Source organism: Puma concolor, chromosome A1 (assembly GCF_028749965.1).
Source record: "Puma concolor isolate L17-30 chromosome A1, mPumCon1.1.hap2, whole genome shotgun sequence".
NCBI classification, from domain to species: domain Eukaryota; kingdom Metazoa; phylum Chordata; class Mammalia; order Carnivora; family Felidae; genus Puma; species Puma concolor.
This window is the reverse complement of record NC_141667.1, coordinates 157,217,801-157,235,473: the sequence shown is the minus strand read 5'-3', so window position 1 is coordinate 157,235,473 and position 17,673 is coordinate 157,217,801. Positions and strand designations below refer to the sequence as shown.

General features: G+C 36.1%; 1 protein-coding gene across 1 annotated transcript; it reads left to right on the top strand.

The window, feature by feature from the left end:
* The first annotated feature begins 4,628 nt into the window (after positions 1 to 4,628).
* Positions 4,629 to 5,612, top strand: LOC112856836 (olfactory receptor 2H1-like). Its single transcript, XM_025920142.2, has one exon. It carries the CDS (start codon positions 4,686 to 4,688, stop codon positions 5,610 to 5,612), a length of 927 nt encoding a protein of 308 aa, XP_025775927.1. The 5' UTR covers positions 4,629 to 4,685.
* Positions 5,613 to 17,673: the final 12,061 nt, after the last annotated feature.

Sequence of the window (17,673 nt, the reverse complement as noted above, 5' to 3'; positions counted from 1 at the left end):
ACCTGAGCTGAAGTCTGACGCTTAACTGAATGAGCCACCCAGGTGCCCCAATATGTTTATATTCTTCAATATCAATGTGTTTTATTCAGTAATGGCTTTGAAGCATATTTAAAGATTTTCAGATCTTTTGTACATGTTACATATTTCCTATAACAATAAACTTTTAAATGACCTATGCTACCTTTCATTGCATGACTGAAATAAAATTGAGTTGTTTTTCTTCCATTCTATCCTTAATTGCTAAACCTCATTTTTGTAAATATTTTTCTCTTGTGTAAACCTTTATTTGGATTTGCAACCTCCATGGAATGTTTTTAGTTATCTAATAGCATGCACAAGCAATTTAAGACTGGAAAGGTATACCGTTTTTATTCTTTCTAATTTCTTTCATCCCTGTTATGTCTGCAGTGACTCACACATAGATGGGCACAAAACAGACACAAAACATTTGTAAAGTCAATAAGTAAACCAATGACTTTTAAATTTTTTAAATATATAATCGATAAGTAAACTATTGAATTATGTTAATGGATAATTAGCTAAACAGTAGACTGGAAACAATTCACTTCATTGACTGGAAACAAGGAAGTAATTTTTGTTATTATTCTTCAGGTTTTTATAACATTTTGCACTAGAAGCTAATTACCTGCAAGAATAGAACCTCCAGAGACTTCCAAGAATCCTTGTTCCATCTGTGCTCCTTCTGCTCTATCCTTCAATTGAAATAAAATTGCTCACACCTTTTTTGGGCATTTTCTAATAACCACAGTGTTATATATTTAACTGGAGAGTTACTCCAAGTGGAGAAGTCTGACAAAATCTCAGTGAATGGATGCTGCGTATGGGTCCTGGGCAGGCTTATAGTTTTCCAATACAGCCATTGACTTGTTTTCCTACACAAGTAAGTTACTTACATTTTTAGGTGGAATGGTTAGAAAATGAAAAAAAGAAAAAGAACAAAGAAAACTTATGCTCAGATCTCTGGGACTTAATAGAATGAGCTGTATTTGAAGATGTACAAATTGTCATTGTGCTCTATTTAGTCTCAAAAATCCGGTGCTGTAAATTTATGTAGAATATTTATGATAAAGACACACACCCACACACACACACACACACACACACACACACACACAGAACTGATTTTTGAGTATTATGTTGCAGAAATTTTACTGCCCACTATTTCATTTAACATATCACAGCAATGTATTTTTAAATTCCTCATATTAAATGGCATAAAAAGTTAGGTATTGGATTAACTTGTTAAATATTATTTTACAATAATCCTTAGAGTTTAATGATTTCACATCTTTAGCATCTTTGTGTTAATATGAAACAGAGGCAGCCTTAAGAAAGTTACAGCCTATTCAGAACAAAAATACACATTTTAATTGATTTATTAAATCTATTATGAACAACAGTGAAAATCTCTAGTGTAATAATCTGATAAAAACAGGAGAAACAGAAGGAAAGATAGAAAGGAGAGAGAGCAAGAGAGAGTGATAAAAAGAGAGATGTGTGTTCTGCTCAACATTTGGGTAACTTTGGGCTAAACTGTGAAAATAAAATTTGTGTTTCTTACCCAGTAACAAATCCTCAATTATTCTGTCATTAGAGATTATTGAAAGTATATGTAGCTAAATTGCCTTTGTGATTCAGTGAGCAGAGAATACTTCTTTAACATTCCCTGAAAACTTAATAACAAATTAGTAATAATTTTTACTGTTTTTACATTTACAATATGAAATTAATCAAAAGTTTGATACAGAAAATGAAAAAATAAAATATGTAAACAAATGTATATCTAAAAATTTACCTAAGATATGAACAAAGGCAATGAGTAAAATTCCATAGAAAGTAAATTAGAATTTCAAAATTGAAAAAAAAAACTTTAAAAAGAAAAAAACATCAAAACCCATACCAAAATATTGTCTTTTAATTAGGGAATTTATGTGGTTATATGACATATTAAAAGTTAAAGGTCAGTAATGTATAAATCTCTCACATGTTTAGCAGAAAAATATGAACATATCAAGTTTTTAAAATGGCACAAATATTTTGACAAAGAAATATTTGAATAAAGAAATGAACAATAATAAAATTGCAAATGAAATTTAGATCTTCACTTTTTTTCTTGCTGAATTATAGACCAGATAAGTGAATGATTATAAGTGTTGTTGTGATGAACGTTTTAAGACCCGAAATGCTGATGATATGTAAGGGTTACTCTTTCACAGGATGCAGATACAATACATAACTCTGATATAAACAGTATTTTTTAATCAAAATAAATCATCACATAGAATCTAGGAATATTTTATATAGATATTTTTCTCAGCAGTGTTTTAGGCTAGTAAAAATTTTAAAGAATATTACATTTAAATAATGTAAAATCATTATTGTATTAATAACAATTATTAATATTAATATTTGGAATTATTAATATAGATCTTCATGTTCATAAGAATGATATTTTTAAGTATATAAAGAAATGAGAATATGTGTATAATTATAAGATTTAGAGAAATATAGAGGTATACAGAGCATAGTTCTACTCTATACTTGATATATTTTATATAGTCTATGTATATCTGTCTGTATACATTACTTATTAAAATATATATTAAAAGAAGAAATCAAAATTTTACCATAAATTTCATATTTGATGTTGGGATTATATATGCCTCTGTTTTTCTTTTGGTCCATATGTGATAAATTATCTATAGTATCCATAATATAATTATGGAGTAAAAATGATATTTAAAAACAATTTAAATTTATTTAAAAAACACATCATATCATTGTCTTGAATTTGTTTTTTTTTCTATCCATAATGACAAACTGAACACATGATATAATTTCAAAACAAGGACAAAATGAACAATTTCAACATTCTTCTCCAAATGGCACAGTTGAATGCAGTATTGCATACTGAGCCAGGTGAATAAGCCCAAGAAGTAAAACACTTAACGCTGAGAACACTAAGAAAACTAAACAGAACAGACATTATGGGGTGAAATTAGATTCTCCTACAGTGAAAAACTTAGATCAGTTCAGTTCATGATCATAGGAACTTAGAATAGAAAAGCTGAGTTTGGATGACATGTCTGACTACCTCCCGTGGAGACAACTCTGCATTTCCCAGGCAGCTGGACTTCTTGGAGTTTGCACATTTTTTCAGTATCAGATTTTTTGTTCCTCTATTTCCCCTTGTGTAAAACAATCCTCCTCTGATTCTTACATCCTCCATTGTTACCCTCAGTTAAAATACACTATGTATTTTTTTAATTTTTTAGAATTTATCATTGAAATAATTAAGTCCTCATGATCTACTTCCTCATTTCTTCACCTGTTGTCTCTGTCTCCCACAGGCTTTGGGGTACTGGATAAACATGGAATTAATCTCTCCTGTACAAAGTATATTCCACATCATTATTCAGTGCCTCATGGCCCTGAATAAATACCTATGAGGTTGTTTCTGAATAGAAACAGACCTCTGTAATGTTCTCCAAATTTCTGCATTGTTTGGCTACTTGCAAAAGTTAATCTTCACTTAACAGCATTTTCTTATCCTGTAAATCTTACATTTTTGTATACTCTGAACTATTCCACAGTTGCTGGGAGACAGAAAATTAATATCCAGCATATTGTGCCCAGAATCTATTATCCTACCTTAGTATTTCATAGCTAACACCTCTGCACTATTTTCCTCCTGCACATGAAGTAAAAATTTAAAATAATTGTATATTTCATTTTTGTTACTGTAATTTATTTCTATTTTACAATTATAGTCTCTGATTGAAATGTATTTAGTCTAATTGATAGTTGAGCAGAACAATAATGGACTTGTGTGGGGCAAAAATTATACAGCCTATTTAATTGTTTCTTTTCACTACTTTTATCATGTTAGCATTTTGTGCTTAAAAGAAGAAGGCAATAATATAGTTATTTCTATAATTTGGACCTGAATCCACTGATGTGGGAATTATTATAGCCATTTCCTCGATAAAAATATTGGCTGAAGTTTTTTTAAGTTGTTTACTTAAAGATGTTTGAATTACCTAAGATAAAACTTTAGTTAATACCATGTATTCAACATAGGTTTTCGTCCCCTAAAAACTGGTATGTCTCCTATGGTTCTTCAGACAGAGAATAAAAGTTAAGGTCTCATTGTTTGGCATCTATATTGATAACAGAAAAGTCTTGTTTCTGGGATAATCTCCACTTCCTATGTTTCTATAAGCATTACCAAAAATGCAAATAGCACCACAATACACAGGAGCACTACATATTTTAAAAGTAAAACTTTATTTTCAACATGTCATCCCAAATATTTTAGAGAGCTACTACATACATTCCTGAGAGAGCAGTCTAGGAGAAACATGAGCATAATCTAAAGTAATTGTGTCAGGGTGTCTACAGAGAATGTTCTGTCAGATTTGAAGATAAATCTCAAAGGCAATATCTTATGAATACCTCTTTTGTATAAAAGAAACAGTCTTGTTGAAGAGAAGTTGTATCCTATTGGTATAATATACAACACTCATATTTCTCCTGCCCTAAGACCCACAGGAGAGCTAATAATGTTTGCCTTCCCGAAATAAATAACAGACGAATCTTCAAAAATCCATTCACGAAATTTTTGTTACAATTATATTCAAACTCCATTGCCAAAAGCACCAGTGATGACCAACAAGAGTTTCCCAACTGGCTTCATTCTTCTTGGTTTCTCTGAATGGCCTCATCTAGAAATGCTTCTTTTCTGGATTGTGATCATCTTGTACACAATGATCATCCTCTCCAACTCAACTATTATCTTGCTTTCTTGTGTGGACCCTCATCTCTACACTCCCATGTACTTCTTTCTTAGCAATCTTTCCTTCTTGGATCTCTGCTTTACCACAACCACTGTTCCCCATATGTTGTCCAACTTGTGGGGACCTGGCAAGATCATCACCTACACAGGCTGTGTCATCCAACTCTGCATGTTACTCTGTCTTGGTGCCACAGAATGTGTCATGTTGGTGGTGATGGCCTTTGATCGTTACATTGCTATCTGCCAACCCCTGCACTATACCATCATCATGGATCATCAGTTCTGTTGGAAGCTGGTGCTAATAGCCTGGATCTCTGGCCTAATAGAATCTGTTACCCAGATTCCTGTCACACTTCAGCTTCCCTTCTGCACCCACCACCGCCTAGATGACTTTCTCTGTGAGGTTCCTGCCCTCATACGCTTGACATGTGGAGACACCTCGGCCAGTGAGTGGCAGATGACAGTCTCTGCTGTTCTTTTCACCATCGTACCACTGGGGTTGATCCTGACTTCTTATGGCTACATAGCTCAAGCTTTAGGTAAAATCCAATCCAAGGATGGCAGACAGAAAGCCATTGCCACCTGCTCCTCCCATCTCATTGTGGTCTTTATGTTTTATGGAACAGTGGCACCAGTGTATACATACCCTAAGAATCACTTTGCTTCAAATTATAGCAAGTTCTTTACATTCTTCTACACTGTGGTCACACCATTGTTAAATCCGCTCATCTATTCCCTAAGGAACAAAGATGTAAAAGATGCCCTGATACAACTGCTAAGAAGAGGATCACCATAATGTGGGCTCCATGGTGTCAGCTCAGAGCCTGGAGCCTGCCTCAGATTCTGTGTCTCCCTCCGTTTCTGCCCCTCCCCCGCTTGTGCTCTGTCTCTGTCCCTCAAAAATAAATAAAAACTTCAAAAATTTTTTTAAAAAATTGGGCACCTGGGTGGCTCAGTTGCTTAAGCATCTGACTTCAGCTCAGGTCATGATCTTGCGGTTCATGAGTTCAAGCGCCAGGTCAGGCTCTGTGCTGTCAGCTAAGAGCCTAGAACTTCCTTCAGATTCTCTGTCTCCCTCTCTCTCTGCCCCTCCCCTGCTTGTGTTCTGTCTCTTCTCTCAAAACTGAATAAACGTTAAAAAAAAGGTTTTAAAAAAGTGTGGTTTTGTTTCAAAGGCAGTAGTTTATTAATGAACTTTTAACCCTATACTTTTATATGTAATTTTGTTAAAACAATATATCTGTACAAATACAATGCCAGTTTTTTTTTAATATGAAATTCATTGTCAGATTTGTTTCCATACAACACCCAGTGCTCATCCCAACAGGTGCCCTCCTCAATGCCTATCACCCACATTCCCACCCCCCATCAACCCTCAGTTTATTCTCAGTTTTTAAGAGTCTCTTACAGGAGTCTTTTGGGAATATGGCTGTGTAGGAGGAGGACGCTGGGCTCACCTCCTCCTGCTGATCGCTTAGATGCCACCTACATCTGCCTAAACAACCCAGAAAAACTACAGAAGACTAACAGAACAGAAACTTTGGAGCCAAGCAGAGACAAGAGGCCCACAAAAGAGGGTAGGAAGGGTGGAGAGGTGGTGCATACTACACGGAATGGCGGGAGGGAGCTGGGGCAGTGGAAGGGCAGCTCGCCCAGCAAGGCAGAGCCCCCAAAGTCTGGCTTGCAAAAGCGGAGGGGCTGGACTCCATGAGTTCTGACAGCCAGCAGGACTCAACATCTAGAATGTTAAAAGTCAACAGCTCTGCTCTCAGAGAGCAGGGAGAGCAAGAGGACACTGGGAGGAAGAGCTGTTGAGCTCCAGAAGACAGAATTCAGCTCAGCAGGGGAACAAAGGCCCTGGCAAGCACCATCTCCCTCTCCCATGCCCCAGCCGAAATTCCAAAGGTAACCAGTTCCCCTCACCAAACTTGCTTGCACCAGAGCGAACACCCAAGGAAAAGAAACTCTTTTTTTTAATATAAATTTTATTGTTAAACTGGTTTCCATACAACACCCAGTGCTCATCCCAACAGGTGCCCTCCTCAATGCCCATCACCCATCCTCCTCTCCCTCCCACCTCCCATAAACCCTCAGTTTGTTATCAGTTTTTAAGAGTCTCATGTTTTGGCTCCCTCCCTCTGTAACTTTTTTTTTCCCTTCCCCACCCCGATGGTCTTCTGTTAAGTTTCTCAAGATCCACATAAGAGTGAAAACATATGGTATTTGTCTTTCTCTGTATGACTTATTTCACTTAGCAAAACACTCTCCAGTTCCATCCATGATACTACAAAAGGCCATATTTCATTCTTTCTCATTGCCAAATAGTATTCCATTGTGTACATAAACCACAATTTCTGATTCCATTCATCAGTTGATGGACATTTAGGCTCTTTCCATAATTTGGCTATTGTTGAAAGTGCTGCTATAAACATTGGGGTGCAAGTGCCCCTATGCATCAACACTCCTGTATCCCTTGGGGAAATTCCTAGCAGTGCTATTGCTGGGTCATAGGGTAGATCTAGTTTTAATTTTTTGAAGAACCTCCACACTGTTTTCCAGAGTGGCTGCACCAGTTTGCATTCCCACCAACAGTGCAAGAGGGTTCCTTTTTATCCACATCTTTACCAGTGTCTATGGTCTCCTCATTTGTTCATTTTAGCCACTCTGACTGGCGTGAGGTGGCATCTCAGTGTGGTTTTGATTTGTATTTCCCTGATGATGACTGACATTGAGCATCTTTTTCATGTGCCTGTGGGCCATCTGGATGTCTTCTTTAGAGAAGTGTCTATTCATGTTTTCTGCCCATTTCTTCACTGGGTTATTTGTTTTTCGGGTGCAGAGTTTAGTGAGCTCTTTATAGATTTTGGTTACTAGCCCTTTGTCCGATATGTCATTTGCAAATATCTTTTCCCATTCCATTGGTTGCCTTTTAGTTTTGTTGATTGTTTCCTTTGCAGTGCAGAAACTTTTTATCTTCATGAGGTCCCAAAACTTCACTCTTGCTTTTAATTCCCTTGCCTTTGGGGATGTGTCAAGTAAGAAATTGCTGCAGCTGAGGTCAGAGAGGTTTTTTTCCTGTTTTCTCATCTAGGGTTTTGATGGTTTCCTGTCTCACATTCCGGTCCTTTATCCATTTTGAGTTTGTTTTTGTGAATGGTGTAAGAAAGTGGTCTAGTTTTATTCTTTTGCATGTTGCTGTCCAGTTCTCCCAGCACCATTTGTTAAAGAGACTGCCTTTTTTACATTGGATACTCTTTACTGCTTTGTCAAAGATTAGTTGGCCATACTTTTGTGGGTCCATTCTGGAGTCTCTATTTTATTCCATTGGTCTATGTATCTGTTTTTGTGCCAATACCATGCTGTCTTGATTATGAAAGCTTTGTAGGAGAGGCTAAAGCCTGGGATAATGATGCCTCCCACTTGGTCTTATTCTTCAATATTACTTTGGCTATTCAGGGTCTTTTGTGATTCCATACAAATTTTAGGATTGCTTGTTCTAGCTTTGAGAAGAATGCTGGTGCAATTTTGATTGGGGTTGCATTGAATGTGTAGATAGCTTTGGGAAGTATTGACATTTTAGCAATATTTATTCTTCCAATCCATGATATGGAATGTTTTTCAAATTCTTTGTATCTTCTTCAACTTCCTTCATAAGCTTTCTGTAGTTTTCACACACAGATCTTTTACATCTTTGGTTAGGTTTATTCCTATGTATTTTGTAATTCTTGGTGCAATTGTGAATTGATCAGTTTCTTTATTTGTCTTTCCTTTGCTTCAGTATTAGTGTATAAGAATGCAGCTGATTTCTGTACATTTATTTTGTATCCTGAGACGTTGATGACATTACATATCAGTTTTAGAAGACTTTTGGTGGAGTCTACCGGGTTGTCCATGCATAATATCATGTCATCTGCAAAAAGTGAAAATTTGACTTCATCTTTGCCAATTTTGATGCCTTTAATTTCCTTTTTTTTTTTTTTTTTTTTTTTGTCTTATTGCTGATGCTAGAAGTTCCAACACTGTTAAACAACAGCGGTGAGAGTGGACATCCCTGCTGTGTTCCTGATCTCAGGGGTAAAGCTTTCAGTTTTTCCCCTTTGAGGATGATACTAGCTGTGGGCTTTTCATAAATGGCTTTTGTGATGGTTAACTATGTTCCTTCTATCCTGGCTTTCTCGGGGAGGTTTATTAAGAAAGGATGCTGAATTTTGTCAAATTCTTGTTCTGCATCGATTGACAGGATCATATTGTTCTTTTCCTTTTTTTATTAATGTGATGTATCACATTGATTGATTTGCGAATGTTGAACCAGCCCTGCATCCAAGGAATGAATCCCACTTGATCATGGTGAATAATTATTTTTATATGCTAATAAATTCGATTTGCTAGTATCTTGTTGAGAATTTTTCCATCCATATTCATCAGGGATATTGGCCTCTAGTTCTCTTTTTTTGCTGAGTCTCTGTCTGGTTTGGGAATCAAATAATGCTAACTTATAGAATGAGTCTGGAAGTTTTTCTTCCCTTTCTATTTTTTGGAACAGCTTGAGAAGGATAGGTATTATCTCTGCTTAAAATGTCTGGTAGCATTCCCCAGGTTCGCCATCTGGTCTGGGACTCTTGTTGGGAGGTTTTTGATAACTGATTCAATTTCTTCGCTGGTTATGGGTCTGTTCAAGTTTTCTATCTTCCTATTTAAGTTTTGGAAGTGGGTGTCTGCTTAGGAATTTTTCCATATCTTCCAGGTTGTTCAGTTTGTTGGCATATAATTCTTCATAGTGTTCCCTGATAATTGTTTGTATTTCTTAGGGATCCATTGTAATAATTCCATTTTCATGCATGATTCTATCTATTTGGCTCATCCCCTTTTCTTTTTGCAAAGCCTCTCTACAGGTTTATCAATTTTGTTTATTTGTTCAAAAAACGAACTCTTGGTTTCATTGATCTGCTCTAGTTTTTTTAGATTGTATATTATTTCTGTTCTGATCTTTATTATTTCCCTTCTTCTGCTGGGTTTGGAGTATCTTTGCTGTTCTGTTTCTATTTCCTTTAGGTGTGCTGTTAGATTTTGTATTTGGGATTTTTCTTATTTCATGAGATAGGCCTGGATTGTAATATTTTCCTCTCAGAACTGTCTTTGCTCATCCCAAAGCGTTTGGATTGTTGTATTTTCATTTTCATTTGTTTTCATTTATTTTTTAATTTCTTGTCTAATTTCCTGGTTGACCCATTCATTCTTTAGTAGGGTGTACTTTAACCTACATGCTTTTGGAGGTTTTCCAGACTTTTTCCTGTGGTTGATTTCAGGTTTCATAGCATTGCGGTCTGAAAGTGTGCATGGTATGATCTCAATTCTTGTATACTTATGAAGGGCTGTTTTGTGACCTTGTATGTGATCTATCTTGGGGAATGTTTCATGTGTACTTGAGAAGAAAGTATATTCTTTTGCTTTGGGATACAGAGCTCTAAATATATCTGTCAAGTCCATCTGATCCAATGTATCATTCAGGGTCCTTGTTTCTTTATTGGTCTTGTGTCTAGATGTTCTATCCATTGCTCTAAGTGGGCTATTAAAGTCCCTTGCAATTACCACATTCTTATCAATAAGGTTGCTTATGTTTGTGATTGATTGTTTATATATATGTGGGGGCTCCCATATTCAGTGCATACACATTTATAATTGTTAGCTCTTCCTGATGGATAGACCCTGTAATTATTATATAATGCCCTTATTCATCTCTAGTTTGTCTGATATAAGTCTAGTTTGTCTGATATAAGTATGGCTACTCCAGCTTTCTTTTGATTTCCAGGAGCATGATAGATAGTTCTTCATCCCCTCACTTTCAATCTCAAGGTGTCCTCAGGTCTAAAATGAGTCTCTCATAGACAGCAAATAGATGGGTCTTGTATTTTTATCCACTCTCATACCCTATGTCTTTTGACTGGAGCATTTTGTCCATTTACATTCAGTGTTATTATTCAAAGATATGGGTTTAGAGTCATTGTGATGTCTGTAGGTTTCATGCTTGTAGTGATGTCTCTGGTCCTTTGTGGTTCTTGCAACATTTCACTCACAGAATCCCCCTTTGGATCTCTTGTAGGGCTGGTTTAGTGGTGATAAATTCCTTCAGTTTTTGTTTTTTTGTTTTTTTTTTTGAAAACCTTTTTCTTTCATTCTATTCTGAATGACAGACTTGCTGGATAAAGGATTCTCGGCTGCATATTTTCCTGTTCATCACATTGAAGATTTCCTGACATTCCTTTCTGGCCTGCCAGGTTTCAGTAGATAGGTCTGCTACTACCCTTATGTGTCTACCATTGTAGGTCATGGCCTATATATCCCTAGCTTCTTTCAGAATTCTCTCTTTATACTTGTATTTTGCCAGTTTCACTCTGATATGTCCTACAGAAGATTTATTCAAGTTACATCTGAAGGGAGTTCTCTGTGCCTCTTGGATTTCAATGCCTTTTTCCTTCCCCAGACCAGGGAAGTTCTCAGCTATGATTTGTTCAAGTACACATTCAGGCCTTTTCTCTCTCTCTTCTGCTTCTGGAATTCCTATGATACTGATATTGTTCTGTTTGCATCACTTAGTTCTCTTGTCCTCCCCTCATACTCCTGGATTTTTTTAATCTTTTTCTCAGCTTCCTCTTTTTCCATAATTTTAACTTCTAATTCACCTTTTCTCTCCTCCACTTCTTCAGTCCGTGCTATGGCCACCTCCATTTTATTTTGCACCTCATTTATAGCATTTTTTTAGCTCCTCATGACTATTTCTTAGTCCCTTGATCTGTACCAATAGATTCTCTGCTGTCCTCTATGCTTTTTTCAAGCCCCACAATTAATTTTATGACTATTATTCTAAATTCTTATTTCATTATTGCTTAAATCGTTTTTGATCAATTTGTTATCTGTCGCCACTTCCTGGAGTTTTTTTTTGAGGAGAATTCTTATGTTTCATCATTTTGGGTAGTCCCTGTGGTAGCTCCAAACTCCAGGGCACTTCCCTTTGTTGTCCAGCATAACTTGTGTTGGAGGATGGGGCTGCATTCATACCCAATGTCTCTCCCCAGCCCACCACTGGGGCCACAGTCAGACTGATGTGTCTCCCTCTGTCTGCCCCTCTGATGCTTGCACTCTGTCTCCGCATTGTGTCAAAAATAAATAAACATTAAAAAAAAATTAAGTAGTTGTATGAATTGGGTATTTTGGAGAACTTAAAAAAAATTCAGAAAAGGAAGATTGTAGGAATATCTTTAAAAAATTCAGAGAAGGAAGAATTGTAAGAATAGCCACTTGTTTCACTATACATGGCCAGATGAAATGTAGCTAAGTGTTTGTTCTAACTTCATTATTTTTTTACTCTCTTGTCCCACAATATACCATTAATACTTTTTAATAATAGTACTTGTTACATTTACTTCCACCTTAAAATATTCCTTTCTTTAATAGTAGGTCACTCCTTGTCAATCTTAGTAACTATGTGGAAAAATCCTTTTGAATTTGATCACTGTCTTCATACTGAGTCCATATCAATAAGCACAAAGATAAGAATAAGTGTTAAATTAGTTCAACAAATGGAATTTTTATGGAATGGAATTTTATGATTTTGTTTTAGAAATCAGCCTAATTTCCAGTGGGCCCAAAGTAGCCTCTGAAATTGTCACTGATCTTTTCTTACTGATTCAAAAAAGTAAAAAACAAACTTTGAATGAAAAAAAATAAAAAATCAAGACTCCCATTTTGCAGGATAGAAAAATAATGGAATATAATATCCAAGAAATTATGACATTCGAAAAAATGAATTTTTCAAAGGCAGATAATCATTTATTAATAGGTCACATCATAGTACACAAAATAAACCTAAACAAATATATAATAGCTAAAATTATAATAATGATATAAGACTAGAAATTAATAGCATAAAAATTTAAACATTTCAGGAAAATCCCTATTTATATGGAAAGCAAATGTACCTCTAAATAATCAACATATCAAAGAGGAGGTGTCAAATGAAATTCCTGAGAAAATAAAACTATCAATACTGAATTATTAATTCAGGTAAATTTTCCCTTAAAAGTAAGGAGAGGGGCACCTGGGTGGCTCAGTCTGTTAAGCAACAAACTTGGTTTCTGAATTCAAACCCCGTGTCTGGCTCTGTGCTGATAGCATGGAGCCTGCTTGGGATTCTCTCTCTCCCTCTCTCTTACTCACTGTTTCTCTCTCTTTCTGTCCCAAAAATAAATAAATAATAAACACTTTTCAGAAATAAAAGTAAGGGAAACATAAAATTTACTTTTTTTCTTTTTCACAGTGTAGTATCAATTAATTAAACATATGGCTAGTCCCATATACTCCTACACATATCTTTACAAAAACATATCTTAAAGAAGACATTACTCGAAAGAAAGTTTATACACAGTATACTTTCAATGAGTTAAGTACAGGGCTATCCCCATATGATTTTACACATACCTTATAAAAACATATATCTTAATAAAAGAAGATGCTACTTGAAAGGTTGATACACAGTATAATTTCAATGAGTTAAGCATACAGCTATTCCTATATGCTTTTACATGTAAATTTACAAATTCTTATATCTTAATGAAAGAAGATGTTACCTGAAAGATATTTTCTACATACTGTAGTTTTGTTAAATTAAGGAAAGCTCTATTCCCATATGTCTCTCTATATAGACGTTTACAAACTCAGGGAAACTATTATGCTTAATGCATAAATACACAAGGACCAGCAGCTTGGAAAAGAAGACAACAGCAATAAAGTTTTAGAAGCTGGAAAGCAGAAGCATAAACAGTATTTGACTTATTAAAGCTTAAAAAAAGGCAAACTATTAGGTTGGCAATGGCTAATGCTCAGAAGGAAGTTAAATTATGCTGGAAGAAACTGCAAAAGCTTAAAGGAGGAGTAACTTGGTACATTAATCAGACAGATTCTTTTCAATGGAAACAGACCATTCCAAGGAGAATAACCAGAATACTGATTATTCTAAGGCTTCCCAAAAGAATCATTGAAATCATCGTTCTGTGATGCTTACCAGTTAAGATATGCTTTTGCCCAAGATATTCTCATCAGCAAAAAATCAGGGGTCACCAGATTTTGAAGAAAATTTCTAAAATAGAAGATAGAAATCAAAAGAAATGAATAGAATTTTTAAAAAGAAAAAGTGTGTAATCAAAAGACTTTTTTGAAAGGGAACTCTGATTAAACTGCTCAGAGAGATAAGAACATAAGATGAGATATTAAACTAGAACATGTTGTAAGAAATTTGGAGAAATAAAACTTAGTTTTGAACATTTAAATTAAGACACAGAAGATCATGAAATAGAATAAAAAGAGAAGGGATATAGAAAGAAAGTGGAAAAGGTAATAAAATTTGAGTTTTTGTTTGAGAGATTCAAGATGCAAATAAGAATTTCTGAGGGAAAGATTTGAAAAAAAATTTGGAAGTGAGAAAAATATTAAAGATGTACTTTAATATTTGCTGCAATTGAATGACTTGGATTTCAAGATTTAAAGTCCTCTCAATTGCTTAATACAGTTTATTAAAAGACCTGTCTAGACAAATCTTTATGAAATTTTAACAAAAGTTCAAAATTTATAGCTTATAACCCTCTAGACGGAAAAATAGTTCATGCACAAATATGTACAACTTATATAACATTGTAATTCTGAGTAGATATACCGAATGTTAGAGGGTAAACCAGGTAAGCCATCAAAAATGGCTAATCACAGATTAGAGTGAATGTGTAGGGGTAAGGGTGTCATTAATTGATGCATACAGAATACTGGTTATTCAGTCTTTACTCATCCACATTGACCAATTCAATTAAACAACCAGCTATAGAACTGCTATTATATGATGCAAATTACAAGCATTAGAAAAGTGTAAATGAATCTGACATGTTTTCTCCATTCTAGTAACGCTGTCTGTAAAAGTAGTGGTAACAGTCGCTATTGTCATTATTCTTGCCATTGTTGGTTAATAGAATTAATTGTAGTTAACACATTAAGTGATTACTATTTGAAAAACATCATGCTGACTACATTTCATGTATTACCTACTAAACATGCTTAATTAAATTTCTAAACTCAATCTCAAATGGATATCTCAGGGTTGTCCTACAAATGCAATATCCTCAACTATTTTATTAACCATTGTGTTCTCCAAGATCACTCTTCTCAAACTATTAACAAAACTTTCCTACTATTAGCTCATAGCAATTCTCCTCAATTCTAAACACACCTAGAAAATATAAGTCATCAAGATGGTGAGAGGAAGACCCTGAAATTGCTTCTTCCATGGAATGCACAAAATTGCACCTATTGATAGAACATTTCTTTTTGAAGAAGAATAAAAGGGTGAATTAAGAGCTTCTGTACAAGAATAGATAGAGGAAAAGGCAAAAGGAACAGCAAAAGAGATGGAGATGCAGTAACAAATGGGACCCCCACACCTGATACTATGAACTGAAGTGGGCAGGGATAGTACTGAGGGAGCTGGGGCAGACCAGTCTGTCCTTAGGCATAGAAAAACAAGGCTGAGGTTTAAAAGAGCAAATATATATAAAAAAAAAAAGTCAGCTCCAGAACTCTGACAAATGGTGAATGAGCTTCTGGGATTCTCTCTGGGTGGGAGGGACGGCCACACGTTTTACAATCCACTTCCACCTTGAAAGAACAGGCCAGTGTAAAATCCAGTCCCCCTAACTGGCCTGCCACTTCAGTAAGCCACAGGACCCTAGCCAATACCAGCCCCAGCTGTCCAACCAGGACAGCTTTGGTTAGTATTAACTACAGCTTCAAGCTTTGTGCCAAGGTAACCCAGGCACAAAGCACATGGAACACTCCAGGGCCACACTACTTCAATTTCAGATGGCTTGCTAGGGCACCACAGCACAGAGTGCTCCATAACCTCCCAGCTGACATCTGGTTTGGATCCAGCTTCCCTAACTAACAGAATATCCCCCACAGAATATCCACAAAATATTCCTGCCCATGTTGACCTTGGATCATTCACTCAGCCAGGACACTCTCTGTGCTGAGCACTCTAGGATACACTGACATGACCACTTCAGCTTCAGCTGTCCTACTATGGCACCAGGCACCACACCATCCCACACCCACTTTAGCTACCCTGCCAGGGTGCCCTCAGCATGAAGCACCCCCAGAAACTCCCAGTCTATACCTTGCCTCAAACCTAGTCACCATTCCAGTACACACTCTGCACAGATAGCTTTGGAGCACCACTTCAAGTTCAGCTATCTTGCTGTTTCCTCTGTGCCTATATCCCTGTCAACACCAGCTTGCATGAACTTCAAGCAAAGCTATACTTCCAGGGCAGCTTCTGCACAAATTCCAAGGATTCTTCAGCTCACACATTGTCTCAGCTCCAGCTGCCCTGCCAGGACACTCACTATGTGGAGCATCCTGAGATATACCAGATTAAACCCACCTTAGATTTAGTTGTCTGTCAGGGTACCTTATGTGTGGAGAACACCATGATCTCTCGTCTTCACCTCCTTAAGTTTCAGCTGTCCTGCAAGGGCACCCTCTGTACAGGCAGTCTGTGGGCAATCCAGATAACACCTAGTTCAGCCTCAGCTATACTGCCAAGGTGCACTCTGCATTTTGAGACTTGGGACACTCTAGCTGGTACCCACTTCAGTTTTAAAAGCACTGACTGTTCGGAGAGCATAAGAATTATTCTGAACTATCCCCACTTCAGTTTTGGTTTTCCTTACAGAATAAATATAGCACAGAAAGCTCTAGGACCTCCAGCCCATGCCAGTCACAGATCCAGCCAGTCAACAACAATATGAAACTAAAGGTCAACCATAGGAAACAAAATGTGGAAATACCACAAATACATGGAGGTTAAATAACATGCTACTAAACAATGAATGGGTCAACCAGGAAATAAAAGAAGAAATTAAAAAGTACATGGAAACAAATGAAAATAAAAATACAATGGTCCAGGTCACTTAGGTGGCTCAGTCAAGCATCTAACTCTTGATTTCAGCTCAGGTCATGATTCCACAGCTTGTGAGTTCAAGCCCCGCATCAGGCTCCTTACTGTCAGTGTGGAACCTGCTTGAAATTTGTGCTCTCGCTCTCTCTCTCTCTCTCTGCCTCTCCCCCTGCACTCTCTGTCTCAAAATAAATAAACTTAATTAAAAAAAAAGAAAAGAAAATGCCATGGTCCAAAATCTTTGGGACCTTTTTGGGATGTGGCAAATGCAGGCCTAAGAGGGAGGCACATAGCACAACAGGTCTTCCTCAAGAAACAAGAAAAATCTCAAATAAAGAACCCAACCTTACACCTAAAGGAACTAGAAAAAGAACAACAAATGGAGCCTAAATACAGCAGAAGAAAGGAAAAATGAAGATTAGAGCAGAAATAAATTATATAGAAACTACAAAAACAATAGAACAGACCATCGACACCAGGGTCCAGTTCTTTGAAAAAAATGAAGTAAATTTATAGGCTTCTAGCCAGACTTACCAAAGAGAGAAAGAGACAGAGAGAGAGAAAGTACCCACATAAATAATATCACAGATGAGAGATGAGAAATAACTACCAACACCACAGCAATATACACAATCACAAGAGAATGTTATGAGAAACTATTTACCAAAAAATTGAGCAAACTTGAAGAAATGGATAAATTTCCATACATATAAACTACAAATCCCCTACAAATACCAGCACAAATCTCTTCAAATTGTTAAGTCTATGGACAGTAGTGTGCTTCAGTTTCAGTTCTAGGGAAAACTGGATCTAAATTCATTTGGATTTCATGTTCATTTTTTCATATCCAATGTTTTTGTTTTTG

What these genes read in the sequence shown, in the direction of transcription:
- LOC112856836 (XM_025920142.2), top strand. Translation starts at nt 4,686, where the DNA reads ATGACCAACAAGAGTTTCCCAACTGGCTTCATTCTTCTTGGTTTCTCT.